Raw genomic sequence first — 21,285 nt, 5'->3', positions numbered from 1 at the left:
GAGCCCTCCTACCCTCCAACAGATGCTCCCAGATTGGTGTCATCTGCCAAATTACAGTCCACTCCCCTCTCATCCCACTTCTTTTTTAGTCCCTTCTTCAACCCCACTCCTCTCCCAGTTCACAGCAACACTGATCAAACCAAACAGAACAAGTCCAAACAATCCAAACAACAACACATAGAATCAACTACTTTCATTCTTTAACCTAATAACCTTTTGGCTTCAGCAAAATAGCGCCTCATCCCTCACAATCCACCCTTTCCTTTTATTCTCCTTTTCTGCTGAAGCCCTTGATTTAATTATCCCGTCTGGCCAGCTGTTGGGGATTGGTTCTTTCCCTTTTCCCTCTGTGGAATTTTCCCCATTGTCATGCTAAGATACCTGTTGGCTGGGCCCTGATGGCAAGGGGGAGGGGAGAGAAGAGGGAAACCCTGCGAGATTCAAACAGCCAGAAGAGGAAGCGGAAGGCTCTGGCTCGCCCCATTTCCCCAGCAGAGTTTGGACGAGAAGGACGATCGCCGCCTCTGACCCATTCCTGCCTTCCCAGCGGCGGGAGCCATCCTCACTGCTGTCGGACCCTGCACTGCTGCCTTCTCGCTGTAACCTGCCATCATCCAGCACTCTGCTGAGTCGGGACCGACGCCGTGAGCGGAGGGCTCTCTCTCCATCTCTCTCTCCCACCTGGGACAGCGCTGCCATCACCCCCAGCCCTCCTGCAGCTCTGCGGGACCTGCCCGTCCCCAGAGCCGGGAACTGCAGCTCAGGGAAAAGGTGCCTGCAGCCAGAAAGGGACTGGGACTGAGTTACTGTTCTGTTTGTGGGCAATTTCATAGCTGTTGTTGTTCTTGTTTGTCTTGTTAGATATACTAGTAAAGAACTGTTATTCCTACCCCCATATCTTTGTCTGAGAGCTCCCTTAATTTCAAAATCATCATAATCTGCAGGAAGGAAGGAAGGATCATATTTTTCAGTTCAAAGGGAGGCTTCTGCTTTCCTTGGCAAACACCTGTCTTTCAAACCAGGACACCAGCATAAACGGACTGCTTTTGCGATGCAATTACAAATAAGATCGATCGGTCTTTAATTAGTTCCGTGTTAAATTCAGTCTGTTTAAAAGTTCCTGATTTGTCAGTTCACGTTGCTGTCCATAGTTCTCCTCCAACTCAAGTAAAGTGAGCTGTAGATATACTTGTATGCAGTGCCTCCCATCAGCAGTTCCATCTGCGCCTGCTCGGATGAAGCAAAGCTCAGATTGTAACTGTGGCCACAAAGATGACCTTCCTCATCCATACCTGCTTCCTAAGTTCTGTGCACTAGAACAGCACGCTGTAGGGATATAGAGGTGAAGCACAGAAGCCGTGACACTCCACCCAGCAATTTCCAGAGTCTTGGAACATCATTTCCTATTCCTCTTTTGTCAAGGTCTGGTATGATTTCTATTCCCACTGCTCAACACCCGAGCGATTCAGCCCACAGTGGAGCAAAAGTCTCGCTGGTGGCAAATACAGAGGTCAGTCCAGTCTTACCCTTGACTGTTTACTATTAAATCATCTTTTGAAGATTAACTTTCAAGGGTCACTTCCTTGTACCACTGTCCAGGTTTGGGGAGGAGCATCCACTGGTCCTTTGACTTGAGAGGTGTGAGACCACTCCTTTTCTGCAGTCCTGATAATTGCTTTGAGATGTTAAAAGTGCCTTAAAGGGATCTTCCCATGCAGGTGTTGAGGTATCATCTTTCCAAGATTTTATTAGAACCAAATCTCCAGGTTCTACCTGGTGTATGTGAAAGTCTGGAGGTGATGCCTGGGGTAACAACCCTTTCCTTTGGAATTCCGTGAGAGAAAGTGTGATTGCCTGCAAATAATTTCTGAGATACAAGTCATTAGTTTCAGCCCCTCCTCCCTTCCCAGATAAGGTAACCCAAGTAACATTTCTTAGGGAGAATCTCCTTTGTCCTTTCTTGGAGCAGTTCTGAGCTGTAATAATGCTAATCTGGTTTCAGTCATTAATTTGATAATATGGTTCTTAAGGAGAGCATTCATTCTCTCCACACATCCAGAGCATTGAGGGTGCCATGGGGTATGAAATTTCCAATTTACATCTAATGCAGCACAAGTAAAATGTGTTCCCTTATCTTAGTCCATTCTTTCAATGATCCCATGTCTGGGAATTATTTCTTCTAATAGCATCTTAGCCACTTTGGAGGTAGTTGCAGCTGAAGTAGGAAACCCTTCTACCCAGTAGGTGAGGTGATCAGCTATTACAAGAAGATACTTCCATCTCTGGAGTTTGGGAAACTCAGTGTAATCTATTTGCCTATTTTGAAAGGGTCTAAGGGCTCTTCCCTCACTAGGGTGTATTCTCATCACTTTCTTCTTTCTCTTTGAACAAATCAAGCACTGTTCAGTCACTATTTAGCTACTCTATAGACTCCCTCACAGCAATAAGTGTTTAAGAATTGATGACACAGCGCTCGACTTCTTCAGCGTATTCCTTGGTGTAGCTTAATTAAAACTTCTCTAGAAATTGCTTTATTCATTATTTGCCTCCCTTCCCTGCCTGGCTGGGACTGGAACTACACCACAGGGAAAGTGCCTGCAGCCAAGCGAAGGCTGTGGGTGGGTATCTGGTTCTGTTTGTTGTTGCTGCCAGTGCTGCTGCTTGTTTGTCTGGTTAGACATCCTAGAAAAGAATTGTTACTCCTTTTCCCGTATCTTTGCTGGAAAGCCTTTTAATTTCAAAGTTAGAATAATGTGGAGGGAAGGGGGTCACATTCTCCATTCCAGAGAGGTCCCGCAGAAACCTGTCTTTCCAAGCAAGACAAGCTGACAATTAACAATTTATTGCCAATTGTTTAATTAAAAATTAGTTAATTAACTTAGGTAATTAAAGATAGGATAAAGGTGTTCACTGGAGCTTGCAAGGGTAGCTGCAGAGGTCTCTGGTGAAGGGTGGAAGAAGCCAGCAGAAGACACGATGTTGCTGGCTCCTGCTGGATGCTGCAGCTAACACAAACGCTGTCACTCAGGTGTTAGTTTCCAGTGCACCTGCTTCTTGGGTCCTTGGCCTTTGTCTGTCTGCCGTAACGCAGAGCGTTTTGGTTTATCAAGACACTCCTGCTCCTGGGCTCTGCCTTTCACAATCACCTCTACCTTCTTCAGAGCCGGCTTCAGCTTATGAGTCCTAGGAAGAAAGGGACTGGTATTAGTCAGATGAACATTTCCAGCCAGCCACTTTTCTGTCTCCTTGCACTGCACACAGTGTTGCATCCTCTGTCTGTGCAAGCAGTGAGCAGCAAATTAAACAACTGCACTCGCTGCAGGGAGGCTGCAGAGGTGCAAGGGCAGCAACATGACCAGCTAAGTGCCTGGGGACCAGCCACAGCACATGGGGTTCCATGTGGAGAAGCAGGCCTTGCTTGTTCCAAAAGGAAGCAGAGCTAGGGACTGGCTGGTCCCCGTATCTCTCGTTACAGATTTTGCAACCCTCCAGGAGCTTAATGTTTCATAGAGTGTCTTTTTGCAGTGTCTCCCTAGCAAGGCCAGATGATGATCTTTCTGTGCTCTTCTGGGTGTTTTGCTGCCTCTCTGGGGCTGCCTGTCTCCAAGCCCACCTCCCCATCCCAGTCAGAGGGACTGAAGGGAGGGTCTTAAGGGATGAACCAGGCTGTGCTTGGTGATGGCCAGCAATAGGACAGGAGGCAATGGGCAGAATCTGAACAGGAAATTCCACTTGAACCTGAGGAAGAACTCCTCTCCTGTGCAGGTGACAGGTTGCCCAGAGAGGCAACAGTGAGGGAGTGTCCCTCACTGGAATTATTCCAGAGCCCTCTGGACCCAACCCTGTGTCATGTGCTCTGGGATGGCCCTGCTTGAGCAGGGAAGTGGGACCAGATGACCTACTGTGGTCCTTTCCATCCCATGCCACCCTGTGACTCAGTGATACCCATCCGAAGCGGGAGTTCTGGGCAAGTGTGTAGACGTTGCCCACCTGAAGAGTATGGTGGTCCTAAACTTCCCCGCGTGCTTTGGGGAGAACAGCATGTGAAAGATCTGCTTTTGGCCAGGAGGGATGATGCCGTGGCAGGGGTTGATGTAGAACAGTGGCAGGTCTTTGATGTCATCTGGGCAGATTTCCAGGGAGGAACTAACACACTGCAAATAGAGGTGTTTTTGTTTGAAGCGCTGTAGCTTCTTGGAGTGGTCCTTCTGCTTGGGCTGCTGCTGAGAATAATGCTGCTGCTGCTGCTGCTGCTCAGAATCCTGCTGCTGCTGATGCTGCTGCTGCTCAGAATCCTGCTGTTGCTTGGCAAGCTGCCGCAGTCCAGAAGGATGCATCTCAAAAGGATGGTCCTGCTGCCACCAGAAAGGATGCAGCAGCTTTCTGTGATGGCTCAGAGGATTGGAGGAGAGGAACTGACCTGCAGAGAAGAAGAGAACACCTTTCAAAGACCAATCCTATGTTCCCAGCAAATCTGCCTTCTGCTGCAGGTAAGTGGAAGAGATCTGGAATGCACTTGGAACATCTCTAGCCGTGTACTTTCAGCAGGAAATAGAGCATCTGGGAGCAAGGTCTCTGCCTGCAGCACACATTCCTGTGCCAAATGAGAAGAGTTGGTTTTAGACAGTGACTTTACATTTGCCCTGGAGTGGGGAACTGCACACAGACAGTGGCTGCAGGGCAGCTCACTCATTACACCATTGTTTTTCCCAGTCTCAGACTTCTCAAAGAGATGACCTGATGTCCCCTTTCCCAGTCCTGACCCAGCGTGTGGCTCTTCCCAGAGCCTGGCTCAGCTCCTTTGCAGAGCAGAAGGGGCAGAGCAAGAACAGAAGGGGCTGAAAGGCAGAGGGGGACAAGGAGAAAAATCTCCAGCTGCACTTGGGAAGATGCTGATGAAAGTGAATGTGTGGACAAGGATGCAAAAGCAATTCAGGGTCAAGTGGCAGGGTCTGCTCCCCAGGCCCTCAGCCACCAAGTGAAATGCCCTTACGCATCAGAGTGGTTGAGTATGGTTTCTTCACTGCTTTACTATCTGCAGCTTCCATCCAGCTGTATTCCAGGGCTATATTTCCTGTGTTGTGTATCCTGAAACTGAAAAGCAAGAAGGAGGAATAAAAAAACCAAGTCCAATAAATGTAAAGCAAATAGTGCAATAACATTGTCTGATGGACTCCTGGTACCACTTTCTGCTGAGGACCATCTTCTTCCCCAGGCAACTCTACTATGCTCAGACTGCTGTCCTGGGTGGCCCAAAAAGTATTTCCAAGTCTGGAAGTTTAAGAGGAAAGGGCCAACGCGGTGCCCAGGACATTGAAGCTAAGAGGCTTACTCTGCACTTTAGGTCTTGGCTTGACTGCAAACTTATTCTTGAGCAGATGAGGACAAGTGACATGCAGTAAAAACAAACCCATGGCTGGTCTCAGCAGAAAGATATGGCAGCACTGAACCTCTGCTGACCACCGTCTCCTGCTTGGCTTTGTATGCACATAAATGGGCTTGTGCTGGTTTTGGCTGGGGTAGAGTTCTGGGAAGCGGGCACTGGCTCAGCCCTGGCAAAGGCAGCTCCCGCTCACAGGGCCCTGCTGGCCTCCAGCACTCACATGTCTTTCCTTGTCTGGTTGGGCAAGGTATCCTTGAGCTGAACCACTATCAGGTTCCGTTTGAACTCAGTGTAGCCAACAACAGCACTGAGGTACACCTTGGCCTCCTGGATGCTCTCATCCACAGTGTAAGCCGGTGCCGGTTCTGGTTCTGGGGCTGTCTGGACCATCTGCAAACAGAGGAGGGAAGAATCACTGAGCAGAGCCCAGAAAGTCAGGCTGACAAGGGAATCTGTTGGCCCCCAAGATCAGCCTCACAGAGGGACTAGAAAGGACCATTCACTTCTACTTTCCTGGAAAGATGACAAGACTGGGACTGATCCGCTACAGTAGTTGTTCCTACCTGTTGATCAAAGCAGTCACTACCACAGCTGTTAATATATCCATGGAGACTATAGCTGCATTCCAGTCCCTGTACTTCAACCTTGTAAGAGGGACTGGCTTTTTTCCTGGTCCCCTACAAATCCAGCAGGTCTCACAATTAGGATTAAGTTTGCCTGCTGGAGCTCTGTGGATGGAGAACCCCAGGACTGAAGACCTCTAGAAAGCGCCTTTTTCTGCTTGTCTTAAGAGCAAGTGCTCTCCAGATGTCATGTGTGGAGCAACAGCCACACTGCTGGGAGCTGGGAGTGGGCACTTTGGGAAGTGAAAGATCTCAGTAGCAAAGTCTCCAACTGCAGATATTCTGATAGAAAAGAGGATGGTTTAGAGGCCTTAAAATGGTCCAGAAACTCAGACAGGACTTTCACCCAAGATGAGTATGTTTGGTAATAATGACAATAAAAGCAGGAGTCTCTGGAGATGATCCTTCTCCAGACTCCTCCATTCTGTCATACAGTGCCTGGGCTACTCCATGATGAGATATCCCACACAATACAGAGACCACAACCATACTCTGGTATCCATGCAGACAAAACTCGGAGTTCACCAGTATGTGCAGCAGAAGTGTATTTCTCTCCACTTCAAAAGAAGAGACATGGTGCAAGAGACTTAACTGCTCGTTGGTGAAAAGGCACCTAATGATATGAAGAGATTTCTAACACCATAAAATGGGATAAAATCATATAACGTTGTCTCCCATTCAACATGGGCTGCAACACTTGTGCTTGTGGCACAGACTGATAGTTTGTGTGTGGCTAAAGGTCTCTTGTCAAAAGGCTCTTGTGTGATTGTATCTGGTCACTGTGCATCTCCCCTAGAATGCACTGCTGCTGAACCCCACGGCTGCCCAATGTCCAGAGGAAGCAGGAGCTGCTCAGCCAGCAGTGATGGTGTTATGGTGGTCTTTTTGTAAAAGCTAGGTTGGCTTTTTGCTGTTTTGCTCCTTACCTTCTCTTTCTCAGGCCAGCTGGCTGACATGTCCTTCCTGGTGGTATCCTCCATTGTGACAATGCACATTCGGTCCTCCCAATCCTGAACCATCCTTTGTGGTAGCTCAGAGTTGGTCTTGATCACCTTACATTTCACAGGGTGCCTCCTGAAGGTGGCTGGGACATCTGATTTCAAGGTGACTGTGATGTCCTTGGCATAGCCAGGATGGAGGTGTCCCATCTAGGGAGAATCAGGCAGTCAAGACCAAACTGGAAGGAAGCACTGCCAAGGGCAGGACTGACAGCAAAAGGGACTGATGTGGTGAGGTGCTGTGCCAGGAATCTGCACCTCGGTGTGGATTTATGTGAACTCTGATAGACAAAAGTGTGAACAGAAGGTGCCACCTCCCATAACGTGAAGCCTTTTCTGCAAGGCTGGCAGCCTTGGCCCAGCCAAGCCAGGGACTGCATCTCCTACATGGATGGCACTGGAAGTGGCTATCACTGCTATGTCAGGACTCCCTGCCAGTGCCCAGGAACAGCAGGGCAGGGCTTGAGCAATGGGGAAAGGGAGAGCAGTCCACGCTCACCTTGGGGGAGAACTGGAATGCGGCGTCTGCCTCCCACTCAAAGCGCATGACCTTCATACTGGTATGGTTGGTGATGGTGAAGGTCCTGCGGTAGGGCCTCCCGACAGGACAGTCCCCAAACTGGATGTGATTCAATCTGACAGCTGTTAAGGAGGAGAGCAAGAGATCTCAGTATGCAGGGAGCTCCACCCGCCCCTTTCACGTGCACAGACAGCTGTATGTTCAATGCTTCCTTGCTCCAAGCCTTCCTCCCCGTGGGAGGGAGTTCCCCAGGCCTCTCCCCATCCCACCACTTTCAGAGAAAGACTCTGACACATCCCTAAGCCAGCGACATGCAGCACGGCACACGCTGCTCTGCATGCATGGCTGCCACAGCCACGGGCCACCAAGTCCCGTGGCTGACAGCCCAGGCCAGGCTAGAGAAAGGACACACTTGATCAGATATTTTCTTCTTCCTTGCTCCACCTTGGCAGCCTCTCCTCTCTTACCATCAATGATGTCTTTCTTCAGACTGCGCTTAGCTCTCCTCTCATCTGTGTCTTCCTCTAGTCCATCAAGGGTGAATTCATCCTTGTGGCCTTCACCCACCAGCTCTATTAGGGTCTTCTTAGAGTAGATGTCTTCCAGTAACACACAAATCTTCCCTTCCAGATGTTGAGTCAAGGTGGGTTTGAAAATGACGTCAATATTTGTCGATTGCCCATGATGCAGAAAGAAGAAAGGCTTCTCTGGGGGCTTGCTCTCTGCACAGCAATGGAAATCAGAGTTAAGTGATACAGCTCTACAGAGGAAATACTTCCATAGGATATATGAGGAAGAAGAGGTTGAAACCAGCTGCCCTCTAAGCATAGCTTCTACCCCAGTGGTTCCAAACCCTCTTCCTATGTTCACGAGACTGCCACCTCCAGACACATCAGCACTTAGAGCAGCTGAACCTCACGTTGATGCCCAGCTGTCATTCCATCTGCTTCCAGCCAGTTCCAGCCATATGGAAAGCTGAGCCAGAGAGTGCTTTTGGCTTCTGCTGGCTGTTTGTGTGCTCAGGGGCTGCATCTGTTCCAGCTGGTACCTTCCCAATGCAGCAAATACCTCAGAGGGTCCACTGAGGTAGTGACAGTCCCCCACAGCTCAACCCACCGTGTCTAGAAGAACTGAACAACTTCTCACAACTTTCTAGGAGGAAACCCTGCAAAAGGTCCCCAAGAAAAGCTGGGGGGACAGAGAGCCCAAGGAAAGAAACTGTGTCTAACATCTGGCTGCTGCTCAGAGAAGCCAAGAGCAGGGCACATGTTTTCCCTCTGTGCATGATCACGCTTCATGGTTAATAAATTTACCATTTCCAACGCAGTCCTCTTCCACATCTTCAGTGTAGAATCTCTCAAGTGTGGAGCCCCTGCCTTTCAAGAAGAACGCTCCGTGCTCATCCTCCAGGTGTAACATAAACTGAGAAAAGGGAACAGAGAGCACAGTGATACTGGTGTGAGTACAGGATGGCACAGGGACTGACACCGCAGTGCTGCTGGTCCCGCAGGGGAACCCAGCACCTCTCCCACTACAAACAGCCCTTAGCACAATAGGTTAAGTCAAACCAGCCAGGAAAAAAAGGGTCTTCAGAGACATCTGGATACCACTAACACAGAACCAAACGGGACAGAAAGTAATGAGCAGATTGTATTTAAACCACAACTAAGTTTGCTTGAAATGTAGTAAACTAGAATCAAATGCAATCTAATGGAACTGGGAAATCACACATCACCGTGAGAACAAAAGGTGACGAGAGACAGGGGGGAAAATACTCCATCACCACTCCACCTGTGTTTAACTTAAAGAAGAAAGACTGGATGGAAAATTCCCAAGAACTCCCTTCTTGGATGTCAGTCACTTGCTTAAAAAGAATTTCTCACACCTCTTCTTAGGTGTGCCATGTTTTCTGGGACCCTTCCCCTGTGCCACAGGCATTTGTTCCCAAATCAGACCATTCCTTGTGCAGGTTCTCACCTTGACAGGTACGATGCCATTGTTACGGATGACCAGGGGGAGCATCTCTGTATCCCCCACCCGGAGTCTCTTGAAGCGCAGCACAGCATTTCCCCTCTTGCTGCGAGCACTTGGGCACACGACTGTCACCTGTGGCTCATGCCCCTTCCCACTGATGGTGAAGGTCAGGGTTTGGGGCTTAATTTGCACAGAGCTGCAGGAGAGGCACAGAAACAATTTCAGCTGGCACTAACCCATTTCTCTCTGGGCAAGTGAAGCAGCAAGCGCCACCCACAATGTTTTCCCTGCCTGGTGCCCCTGTACCCCACAACACAGCCCCCCACCAGCCTCTTCCCAATCCACGCAGGGCCATTCACAAGAGGAATCTGCTCCAAAGAACCAGAGCCTTCCACAATAACAGTTAATAATTTCACTTAATTGAATCATGCAGTACAGCAGGTAAATAATGAGGCACTAGATGAGATATGGCAAATCCCCTGGCTGCAGGGAGATGAGACATCTGCAACAAGCAAAAGCACAGCAGGAAAGCAATATAAAAGCAAGGAGGCAAAAGTAAATCATCACCATCAATAAAGATAATTTCCAAGAACAGTAAAATAGCAATTTTGTATTAGGAATGAGACTTCTCTTGTTCCAATTCAGCCACTAAAGGGTTGAGGAAGAACAGGTCAAAGCCCCACTAGAGAGGTCCCAGGGCAGAGGAACTGGGCTCCTCTTTCAAACCAGCTCCAATCACTCACATAAAACCGCTTAATGAATGCCAGGGAACCACAGAGGATCACTTAATTTTACAGAATCTAAGAGGAAATTTTGACTGCTGACTTGCTGGCACCAAACTGTTCATCTCAGCCTTTGTCCTTGGAAACCCGCAGCTCAGCTGCAGCACATCTCAGTAACTTCCAGTTGGCTACCTAATATTTCTGTGTCTTCATAGTTCCTCCTCCAGGCTAAACCATCAGCCTCATTTTTCTGCTCTTTCTAACAGCTACTGCCTCCCAGATCAACTCATGCCAAGTACTCTGCCTAAGGCTACTGAAAGCATTAGAGCTAACAAGAGATCTGTGCCTTCCCAGTGGAGAGGCAGTTATCTGGTGAGTGGTGAGGTCTCCCCCAGTATTTTGCAGGGTCATTTACCTTTTTGGGATGACAAGGGAAGCCTTGAAAGTACAGCTGTAGTTCTGCTTATCCGGTGGGGTGAAGGTCACTGTAGCAACGGCCTTGGATGAGCCGGGAACAGACATCTTGTCTGGACACAATTTGAAAATGTTGTTGATAGGGGTTTTTTCCTTGGGAGAACACAGAGAGGAATGTTAGGAGAAAGCACCTTTCAACATGACACAGTTTTATTCATAAATGCATTACTGAGAACAGCCCCAGACAGTGTGTCATCCTTCCTGCTTCCCGAGGCAGGCTCCCTCTCTCCCAGGGAATGCTGACCTCGTGCTAAAGCATTGTGTGTTTTGAGTGCTGGCAGCTGCCCCAGCATATACGGAAGGTGGGCACTGCATGGAAAAACCCTGCAAATAACCTAGAACTGGCCTTCAAATAGAAGGAAAGGCCAGGGAGCCCGAGGAAATGCTCTGCTTTGAGCCCTGGCATGTCAGTTCATAACAGCCCCTCTCTGAGTGTGCTTCCCACTGAACACCCAGAGGTGTGAGCCAAAACCTTGCTTGGGACATGCAAAATTCAACACAGCTGTTCCCTGGCTCTGCTGCTCTCCCTTGCACTTTAACCTGCACTAAGCTAGACTAGTCTGGGCCACAGGAAGCAATCCATCTGGAGAACAAAACAAACTCTCACAAGGCCTTTAGAGGGCAGCCATCACCTTGGCCTCTTGATCTTACCTTTCCAGGCAGGGGTTTGTTGGAGAGGACCACGTCACATGGCAGACCACTTGTATTGTAGACACTGAAATGAGCTTCAGCCTCTTGCCCAACCAGAACCTTGGTGAAGACAAATTTGTTCTCTTCTCTGACAAACAGACCCGTGCCTTTGACTGACTGCAGCTTGCAGCTGAGGTTGGTGCTGCTGCAGATCGGGTACTCCTCGAAGGTTAACATGACATCCTCAACAAGTGCTGTGGACAGACAAGAGGAATGAGCGTGGAAAAGCCTCCCTGATGAATTTATCTGCACCCTGCTGGCCTCTCAGAAGGCTTGATGAGCCCCTTCTGCCGATGTGACTGCTAAACCCAAGCTTGGGTGGGGGAGCTGGCTGTGAGGATGGAGCTCAGTCATCCTCAGTCTTAGAGAGCATTGCTTTCCTTTTATCCTTCCGTGCATCCCTCTCAGCCTGGGAGGGATGAGTCCACTGGTGGACTTGAAGAGGGCTGGAACCTCTTCAAGGATTTTAAGGTGGGACACCAGGGTTAGTGTGCCTCTCTATCCTAGCAGCAAGTTGAGGTGCTGATCAGCAGCAGGTGTGACCAAGGGAACCTATGGACAGGATGTACCTGGGAGGCAGGATTCGGCAATCAGGGTAAAGGGAATGCCCAGGGGATTGTCCTTGGGGTCTCTGCCCATGATGTCAATGTAGAGCTGCTCCTCACATGTCCCCTCCTGCCCTGCGAGGCATTCCACTGTGATCTTCTGCTGGCCCCACGGAGCGACAGAGCCGGAGCAGGGGGACACCGTGAACATGCCAAGACTGAGGTAACCCTGCAGAAAAAGTTCCAAGAGAGGCTGATGGCTAATAGCTGTGCCCTGAGCACCCCAACAAAGAGTATGTCCTGCCTTGGCCTCCAGCTGGGGCCAAGTACCCAGTCCCAGGGCAGGGAAGGATGAATCCATGGCCCAAAGGCAGCTCCAGGCTGAGACCAACCAGCCAAGAGGAGCTGCAAGCCTGTCACAAGTGACAGAGAGAAAGGAGTTTGTGTGTAAAGAATGAAGGTGGTAGCTGTGATCCTTCAACCTCCAGAGGTAACACAGGACAGTAGAAATGGCTGTGAGAAATGATGGGAGAGAGGTAAGGGACTGGGAAGAAGAAAAAGCAATGTGTTCTGAGCTCTGTGGACTGGGAGTTTAGTGGGGGATGTTTTTGCTTCTGTGGTGTTCACACACCTATGCTGGCTAGCAGCTGTCAAACACAGGACCTGCTCCCCTCTGTTGACCCCACAGCTCCAGGTCTGAGCCAGAGTACAGGACTGTCAGTGGGACTGAGCAGATCCTGGACTCCATCCTGCAGACTACATCCCACCCTGTGGTGATCAGCCCCCAGCCTGGGCACAGCAGCATGTTCTCACATCCCCTGCAGCAGCACTGCTGGGGAGCAGGAGTCACCCACCTGTGTCAAGGAGCTTGATTTCAGCTTTGTCGCTGGTGGAGCGGATTCCTCTTGCTTTGAGCTGAGGAAGGAGAAAGCAGAGGTGTCTGTCATGCTGAGCTCCCCTGCCTTTCTCTGAGGTCAAAGCTGGCTTTCCTCCCCACAGAGGAAAGCCTTCCTGCTGCTGATGGCTCCCAGAGAGCAGCCTGCAGCACCCAGTGCTGCAGAGAGCAGCTCTACCACCAGCTTCATAGTACACATGGGGATACCAAGGTGATGTTTTGCTCCCTCTCCCCAAGCTAGGGATGCAGATGGATGATAGCCCAGGTCTCCTGGCTGCCTGCCACATACCAGCCATGGGGTGGTGCCTCCTCAGACAGGAAGGGTGGTGCAGGGCTTCTCATACCTTTTGCTTTCCAATGCAGATGCATCCTCGGGTGCTTGGAGGATGTGGAATTTGAAGTTGAGCATGCCTCTGTTCTCCAGCACGACAGTCTGGGTCTTCTTGGTGCCCTTGAGCATGGCCCCAAAGTTGATGGGTGAGGCAGGCTCAATACTGTACTTGCTGTACACAGCTTTTGCCGACACCCTCACTGGGATGGTGGCAACAGTCTGGCTTCCTTCCCCTGAGCTGGCATCTGTCACCTGTGTGCACAGGAAGGGGTGGTAAACAAAGCCAAGAGGCCAGCTTGCTCTACCCCAGTCGCCAGCCTCCACCCCAGGCCTCCATCAATTTACCCTCCCTGTTTAAGCACCTCCTCCAGAGTCAGATTCTCACCTCCACTTAGGAAGCCTCCCAATGGTTTTGAAAGACTTTGTGTATGTAGGAAAGAGGATTCTCCAGTTAAAGCCTTCCTTCCTTTAGATACCTATCCTGTTGATGCTCCCAAAACACCGTGTGATAACAGAGCCTGGCCCAGGGGGCTCACCTGGCAGTACAGGATGGGTTTGTTCTTGACGACCATTTCCCTTGTGGGGTAGAAGAGCATCTCAACATTCACACCAGGCTGGGAGGCAATCAGCATGCCCGACTGAGGCTCAATAGTGAAGTGGGATGCCAAATCTTGCATCCTGGGACCTGCATTCTTCAGCACAAAACTGAAGGGGAGAAAGGGAAGGAATGGAGATCTCTGCAGTTAAAAGTATACATCCCACCAGCACAGCCAGGACTTTGTATAGGATTAGGGAAAAAAAAGAAAAGGGAGAGTCCAACTCTGCTCAGGGAATCCTGGATCTTGTCAGAGAGTGCAGGCAATCACGAGGTTACTGCAAGAACCCTTGACACCAAAATTTTTTATTCACTTCTTTACAGAGTTTCAGAAAGAGAAAGGAGGTGACCATCAAAGAAAGGCAATGAATCTCAGCATTTCAGTGGCTGACATTTCGGGAACTCTCTTTTGGGTTCCTCTTGGGCTGTGGAAAACTGCTGTTTTATGGCTGGGTTCTTTGGTAAAATAGCTGAGTTTAGAGAGCCCAGGTTTTGTATTTATCAAGAGGTAGCCAGCATTGAAACACGTTCTAGCCATTGACAGAGGCAGAAGGCAGGCCTGGCAACCCCAGGAAATGTTCACTACCAGGTAGCTGGACTCACCGGTACTCAATGTTGTGTATCCCTTTGTTCTTTAGACTCAGGACTTTCTTCACATTTTCCAGGACATGAATGGTTCCAAATTCCAAGCTTCCATCTGGACCTGCAGAAAACCCGCAGAACAAGGTCAAACACGGTATTTGTGAGCTGCTGCAGAATACACCAGGTCACAAGCTACATGGAGGTCTTGGCACAAAACCCTTTTCAGCAAGTTTCTGTTCTTGAAAGTGTTTTCCAGCTACTTGTCTGCCCGTTCTCTTCTTACTCAAAATATCTGCAAGCTTAGTAGCTAAGCCTTAGGAGCTTGGCTTCCATTTCCTCACTTCCAAGCACAAATCCAATTACTTTATATGCTGTGCTGAGCCTGTGGCAGTTGCCAACTGCCTGTTCACATCTCTGTGGTTTCAAAGCCCCCAAATCCAATCTGCACGTGAAGCTGTACACTTCAAAGGTCAGAGGGGAGAGACTTAAGGCTGTAAGTGCCCTGATGAGGTTTTATTACACACAGCTTGCAGGGTATGTGCTTTATGTATCCATCCCATCCCTGCATCCCATCCCATTCCTGCATCCTATCCCATCCGTGCATCCCATCCCATCCCATCCCATCCCATCCCATCCCATCCCATCCCATCCCATCCCATCCCATCCCAAATGCTTTGGTCTCCCACCTCCCAAGGCAGTGCAGTGCACCTGGACTGCTTTCTTTGGGAGGCATCCACTGACCTTCAGGCATGTCGATACTCAGAGAAACATCACAGACCTCTGCAGAGATCTCAATGTTTTCAGCCTGAACAATCCCCAGGATGTTTGATGTATCTGAAACCTGAAGCAGCAAGAAACAAACATTGTTCAGATGATTCTTTTAGTAGACAGCCTGTAAGTCCTTGTCTCTGCTGGCGGCTTCCTCTGTGGCCTCCTTGGCTTCACAAATGTTGGTGGACTCCCATGCTTTGTTCACCTGCCCCAGTGGGATTCTGCTGCAGTAAAAAGCCCTATCAGTCTGTGCTCCTACAGCAGGGAATGCTGCTGCCAAAGCATCCTTGAGAGGCACAGGGATGTAAGAACAACCACAAGAACTGTGAGGTGTCTCAGAGCAGATGGCATTGACATGCCTCTCCAATCACCTAGCACCCTCTCTGAAACGCAGCCCCTAAACCACGGGGAACAAAATCCCAGCGGGAGTGTTTGTTGCACTATGCAAGAGGTTCAGACAAAGTCCAAGATGAATGTAGAGATAACACTGCAGTCTGTACAACCAAACAACAGCCTTCAACCACTCACAGGGACAAAGTGGTTGTGGTACAGGCTCAGGATGCAGTGTCTGGTTATTTGGGGGGATGTGGATGCACTGCACGTCCTGGCAAACGCTGTGTAGAGGCAGAGGTTGGGGTCACAGCACCCTTGAATCTGTCAGGTGCAGCTCTTCCTGAGTCCACCCCTAAGAGCACACAGCTGCAGGGCAGGGCCCAGTCCCTCTCACCTCTAGTCGTAGGGTCTTCTCAATGCTGCCAATCTGCTCGGCCTTGAAATTCAGGGTCACTTCAAACTCTGAGCGGGGATCAATGATGCCGTTATCTTGTGACAAGGAGAAGGCCTCAACAAGGTCATCCAGCCCAGTGAGCTGCCAGGCCATGGGCAGTAGGGTGTTGTTTTTCAGGACCAAGGTCCTGCTGTCAGTCCTGCAGAGACAGGAAGGCACTTGGCATCAGCTGCTGGACGGTCACACCAGCCTCACCACTGAATGCAACTTGCAGCAGCTCCATCCATGCCCTGGAAACCAGGTCAAACATTTTCTCTTTGTCACAAGTCCTGGAGTGCTTGTGGGAGGACTGACCTGTGCAGAAGCAGCTTGTCAAAAGACAGCTCCAGGGGGCTGACCTCCAGCATCACGTGCACCCCATGGCAGCACAGGCTGAAAACCACTGGGTCTGGGTTCTTCTCAATGCAGCAGATGAGTTTGTCTTCCAGGAAGCCAGAGGAAGTGGGGTATGCCCAAATGGTCAGCTCCTAGACCCGGCCCCACAGAAAGAAATAGAAAGAGCACTGTGTGTGAGCAGGAGGAGCAGCTCCTGGGCACTTGTACAGTGCCAGCTCTACCTGCCCTCCTCCTACCTGCTTCTCCTTTGGTTTGAGTGTCATGCTGGGAGGGTCCAAAAGGAATGTCACTGCTTTCCCATCATTCTCAAAGGAGAACTGGACCTCTGCATCCACAGGGGAGTTGTTGAGGATGGTTAAATTCTCTGAGTTGCCGGGACAGTTCCGGGCCTTGTACCTGTCCACAAAAGGGGAAAAGGCTGCAGAGGAGACTGTTGCCTTTGCCACACGTCGAGGAGAGCTCCATGTGCACCCAAAGAAGCGGTGCTGGAAGACCCAGTTCTAACAAACAAGTGAGGGAAATGGATCCCAGTCAGGGGCATGGACGTGTGCTCATCCTTGCCTTACTTTGATGCCTTCCCCTGGACTTGTTGCCTCCACCCCAGAAGCCTGATGATGCTCAGGCCACTTCAAGAGTTTTTAATACAATGTAAATTCAAGGGTGCCTAGAAAAGCAACAGTACACCAGGCACATGGGTTCTTTCCCCTTCTTGGGGTGCCTTCCCTGCAGGGTATAAAGAAAGAAAACTCTTTCTTTAAACTCTTCTCTTTTGGAAGAAAGTTTAGCTAATCTCTTTCATAAAAGTCATAAAAATCCTTTGGATTTCATGCGTTAGCTCAACATCTGAGAAGGAAATTTAAAGCATCAATTCCCAAGAGGAATGCAAATAGATAACAAATGACCCTTCTCTCAGGTGTGGAAATGACTTTGGAGTGAAAGGGTTAAAGAGGCAAAGAGAAATCCCAGATTATCCATCAACCTGGCTAAAGATTGTCTGGTTTTTTAAACTATTTTGATTTCATTTCCTTACATTGGCAAAATAGACCTAGCCCTCCAGATCTCCCATGGAGACAAGAACTTAATGTTAAATAGTATTTAAAAAAAAAAAAAAGTGACAGTAAAAGTAGAAATACACAACAGCTTCAGTGACAGCGTGTTTAGGCAGACTTTACCTAGCAGTGAGGATGCAATGTCATCACAGGAAAATGTACATGATGCTGTACATTCCCCCTGACACCCATTGGCAGGTGAACCATAAATCTTATTATTAATTACAGATTAATGAAAGGTTCACAAAACCATCTACAGAAGAATTGCTCAATCAGGCTACCTGCAGAGCTCAAAGCACCTCTAAAACCACCATACAGTTCATTCCCTACAGGGTGAAGCTGAGATGTGGAGGGGGACAGAAGTTGCCCCCCAAGTCTCCTTTGGTCTGGCAGCAGCATGCGGCTCTGGCCACCAAGGCGGCCACCAAGACACCCACCGGGTAGGCAGAGCAGCTCCTCCAAGGCCCATTTGCCTCTTATCTGCTCAAGTTCACACATCTGTGGTCCTTCAATCCCATGTGTCTCCCAGGACTCTGCTGGGGACTGCCCTGGATTGTGCCAGCAGGACAGCATGTCTCTCCAAGCATGTCCAGGAAAGAACAAGGCCCAGCAGGGAGCACATACCACTCTCTTGATTTCCCACACAGCAGAGGTCCAAAGTGGAATTGCTTTGTGCTCTCAACATATTCCTTGAAGATGATTTCATCTGCCTCCATGGTCTCCCTCCACTGTGGAAACACCAGCCTGAGCAGAGAAAGTGGGGAAGAAGGAATTACGAGATGCTCTAAATAGGAAATGTAGTCAGAAAGCCATAACCCTTCCTGGTGGCTGAGGCACCATCTGCCTTCCCAGCTCCCAGCACAGGAAGAGATGCTGGGTGACCTCAAGCAGCACCACCTCCCCAGGCCAGAAGCACCAAGGGGCAGCCCTGGCTGTGAGTTCAGGGGGCAGCAGTGTGGGAGGCTGCCAAGGGCCAGCCTTACCGCGGGTTCTGGCTGATGCTGGGGTACACGCCCGTGCCACTGCAGGGCAGCTCGTACTGGCGCTTTGTCTCCACGAGCTCAAACCTCAGCGTGTGCTCAAACTTCCCTGGCCTTTTGGTGGAGAAGTGGACCTTCAGTTCCACCTCACCGTGGTCAGGCACTATCCATCGGTACCGTTTCAGCCTGGCAATTAAAGAGGAGGCTTCAGACATTGCTAAGGAGCAAATGAAACAAGGAGGGTGCACTGGCCATCCCGTGGAGGCACTGGCACAGGGTCACTGTGGAGCTGGGGATGACGGACCTTGTTTGGCAAGAGGACCAAGAAGCAGAGGCATCACCTCTTCCCATGTGGCTCACCTGTGGAATTCTGTGGGGGTTGAGGCTCTTTTCAGCACACTTTTGGATCTGGTTGCAGAGGAATCCTGGGGACTTTCTGTTCTGTGTGTGGAGATCTGGTTCTCCTTTGTAGAGTTGTCTCTGCTGGTTGCTTTATGTGTCTTTGGTTGGCCCTCGGCAGAACTGCCCTTGGCATCTGGGGCCTTGGCCTAAGGGGAGAGAGAAAAGGGAGGGACAGGTGAGCCCTAAGACATCCCCATCCTGGAAAGCAAAGCAGGTATTTCTCAACCAATGGAAGAGAGAATAAATAAACAAGTCCACCTGCCCAGGGTCTTGGTCTTCCTTACTGGTGTTTGTTTTACCTAGGACACCCCTTCTCACTTCAGGACCCTGTTCTCAAAGGAAGTTGACAGTTTTAGGTGATTTTTTTCCCTCTTGTCTTACAGAACTGCTCTGTCTCCCGCAGAGCTGTCGCTTTTGTCCCATCCCTGACAGAAAGGAGACCTGCAGACATGGGGCCCCATCACATCTTCACTACCTCTCCACAGTGATCCTTCTCCATCCAACCTGTCCCCCATGCCCCCATCTAGCCTGGTCCCTGCCCTGGCACCTTCAGTGCCAGCACCACTGGAGCACCCACCCGATTGTCTTCCATAGCAGCACCTTCCGGTGCAACAATGGTGAAGGGCTTCACACACTCTGCAGAACCCAACCGCTCCTCTGGGTAGTTGACTATGGAGAAGACAGCAGCAGGGGGCAGGGGAGGCCCTTCGGGATGCAGTCCCAGATGTCTCAGCATCTGAAACAGAACAGAAAATCCTGTTTATACTTCTCTTACCTTCATCCTCTTTAAAGGCACTGATCTTTTAGCAATGGGGTTTTTCATTTATATGAAGTGCAAGTGCTTTGCTTTGTTATGCCCAGTGGGGTGAGCAGGCTCCAGAGCAGAGGCAAGAGCTACAAGCAGGACTGGGACAGAAACCTCTCCCAAGTGACTCAGCTGAAGAAAACAATGACCATGAGCTGCCCTGTCCTGGGACCATTTCTAATGATTTCCAGGCTGGGAAACTCTGAACAGATGGGATACTTGTACACAGAGCACTCCCACTTTCTGCCCACTGAGGGATGGATGGTGATAACCTCCCCATCCACACAGATGCTACGGAGTCGTTGTGGAACATCATCAGGGGCCTGGACAAGGCTCTGTGCCATTGTCACCTGGGGGGACACAATACTCCAGGATCCAAGACCACAGCATGCTCAAAATCTGAGCCTTGCAAGGTTTTACCTCATCTTTTGTTGGCAGCCTCCCATCCCTCAGGATCTCCCTAATCATGGCCTTCGGATTTGTGACCTGGATGTCCAAGCACCGCACCCTGACATGCTCATCTCTGACTGTCCCTTCTGCAACTTCACTTTGTGTCTCCAGCTGAGATGACTGAAGACTTCTTTGGCCTCCACCTTTTTGTTCAGGCTTCTTCTCAACCTTCTCCTGAGACTTATAGGTCTTCTGACCTTTGTTTTCAGCTGAAGGCAGGGATGTATTTCTGTTTTGGATCACGGGTAACTGCACAGAACCCTGAACCTTGTCACCGTAGGAGAAAAGCTGTGTGAGGTCCTGCTGCGATGACTCATAGATTTGAAACCTCTGGATCAAGTTCTTATCCATCTCAGCTGGGTACTCTGGGATTTCGGTTTCCCCCTTGTCATGGGCTTTGGTTTCCCCCATCCCAGGGGCTTTGGTATCCTGCTTGTCAGGGGCTTTGGGCTCCCCCTTCTCTACGTCCTTGAGTTCCCCCTTCTCTGGGGATTTGGGTTGTTCCTTCCCTTGGGCTTTGGGTTCTTCCTTCTCTGGGGCTTTGGGTTCACCCTTCTCAGGGGCTTTGGGTTCTTCCTTCTCTGGGGCTTTGGGTTCTTCCTTCTCTGGGGCTTTGGGTTCACCCTTCTCAGAGGCTTTGGGTTCTTCCTTCTCTTGGGCTTTGGGTTCATCCTTCTCAGGGGATTTGGGTTCTTCCTTCTCTGGGGCTTTGGGTTCATCCTTCTCAGGGGATTCTCTCTTCTCTGGGGCTTTGGGTTCATTCTTCTTTGCGGCTTTGGTATCCCCCTTCTTTGAGTATTTGGGTTCCCACTTCTTTGGAGGTTTGGGTTCCCCCTTCTCAGGGGCTTTGGTATCCCCCTTCTTTGGGGATTTGGGTTCCCCCTTCCCAGGGGCTTTGGTATCCCCCTTCTTTGCGGCTTTGGGTTCCCCCTTCTTTGGGGCTTTGGGCTCCCCCTTCTCAGGGGCTTTGGTAGCCGCCTTCTTTGGGGATTTGGGTTCCCCCGTCTTTGAGGCTTTGGGTTCACCCTTCCCAGGGGCTTTGGTATCCCACTTCTTTGGGCCTTTGGGTTCCCCCTTCTTTGGGGCTTTGGTATCCCACTTCTTTGGGGCTCTGGGTTCCCCCTTTGGGGCTTTGGGTTCCCCCTTCTCTGGGGCTTTGGGTTCCTTCTTTTCTGGGGATTCTGTTTCCTCCTTTTCTGTGGATTCCGTTTCCTCCTTTTCTGGGGATTCGGTTTCCTCCTTTTCTGTGATTTCCCAGATCCTTTGGCCTTTGTATATACGCTCCTCTAGGATTTCAGTTTCCTCCTCTAGGATTTTGGTTATCATATCCTCTAGGATTTTGGTTATCTTTTCCTCTAGGTTTTTGGTCTCCT

At 50.0% G+C, this 21,285-nt stretch overlaps 1 protein-coding gene across 1 annotated transcript in view; it reads right to left on the bottom strand.

The window, feature by feature from the left end:
- Window positions 1-3,020: 3,020 nt before the first annotated feature.
- The window catches only part of LOC134048166 (hydrocephalus-inducing protein homolog), a 75,798-nt gene continuing 57,533 nt past the window's right edge, over window positions 3,021-21,285 (bottom strand). The window contains exons 42-67 of the mRNA XM_062499766.1: window positions 19,883-20,451; window positions 19,749-19,812; window positions 19,235-19,326; window positions 18,616-18,803; window positions 18,259-18,441; window positions 17,900-18,019; window positions 16,463-16,622; window positions 16,185-16,357; window positions 15,831-16,029; window positions 15,074-15,173; window positions 14,354-14,453; window positions 13,692-13,860; window positions 13,169-13,407; window positions 12,784-12,844; window positions 11,954-12,158; window positions 11,346-11,578; window positions 10,636-10,787; window positions 9,502-9,694; window positions 8,838-8,946; window positions 7,992-8,246; window positions 7,504-7,646; window positions 6,933-7,154; window positions 5,604-5,773; window positions 4,994-5,094; window positions 3,991-4,123; window positions 3,021-3,183 (exon numbers count right to left, since the gene is read on the bottom strand). Of these exons, the coding sequence (XP_062355750.1) occupies window positions 3,021-3,183; window positions 3,991-4,123; window positions 4,994-5,094; window positions 5,604-5,773; window positions 6,933-7,154; window positions 7,504-7,646; window positions 7,992-8,246; window positions 8,838-8,946; window positions 9,502-9,694; window positions 10,636-10,787; window positions 11,346-11,578; window positions 11,954-12,158; window positions 12,784-12,844; window positions 13,169-13,407; window positions 13,692-13,860; window positions 14,354-14,453; window positions 15,074-15,173; window positions 15,831-16,029; window positions 16,185-16,357; window positions 16,463-16,622; window positions 17,900-18,019; window positions 18,259-18,441; window positions 18,616-18,803; window positions 19,235-19,326; window positions 19,749-19,812; window positions 19,883-20,451 (4,496 nt within the window). The remainder of the gene's footprint in view (window positions 3,184-3,990; window positions 4,124-4,993; window positions 5,095-5,603; window positions 5,774-6,932; window positions 7,155-7,503; window positions 7,647-7,991; window positions 8,247-8,837; window positions 8,947-9,501; window positions 9,695-10,635; window positions 10,788-11,345; window positions 11,579-11,953; window positions 12,159-12,783; window positions 12,845-13,168; window positions 13,408-13,691; window positions 13,861-14,353; window positions 14,454-15,073; window positions 15,174-15,830; window positions 16,030-16,184; window positions 16,358-16,462; window positions 16,623-17,899; window positions 18,020-18,258; window positions 18,442-18,615; window positions 18,804-19,234; window positions 19,327-19,748; window positions 19,813-19,882; window positions 20,452-21,285) is intronic.

This window comes from Cinclus cinclus, chromosome 11, assembly GCF_963662255.1.
Source record: "Cinclus cinclus chromosome 11, bCinCin1.1, whole genome shotgun sequence".
Classification (NCBI taxonomy): domain Eukaryota; kingdom Metazoa; phylum Chordata; class Aves; order Passeriformes; family Cinclidae; genus Cinclus; species Cinclus cinclus.
The sequence above is the reverse complement of the archived record's forward strand: the minus strand, read 5'-3'. Positions and strand labels throughout refer to the sequence as shown.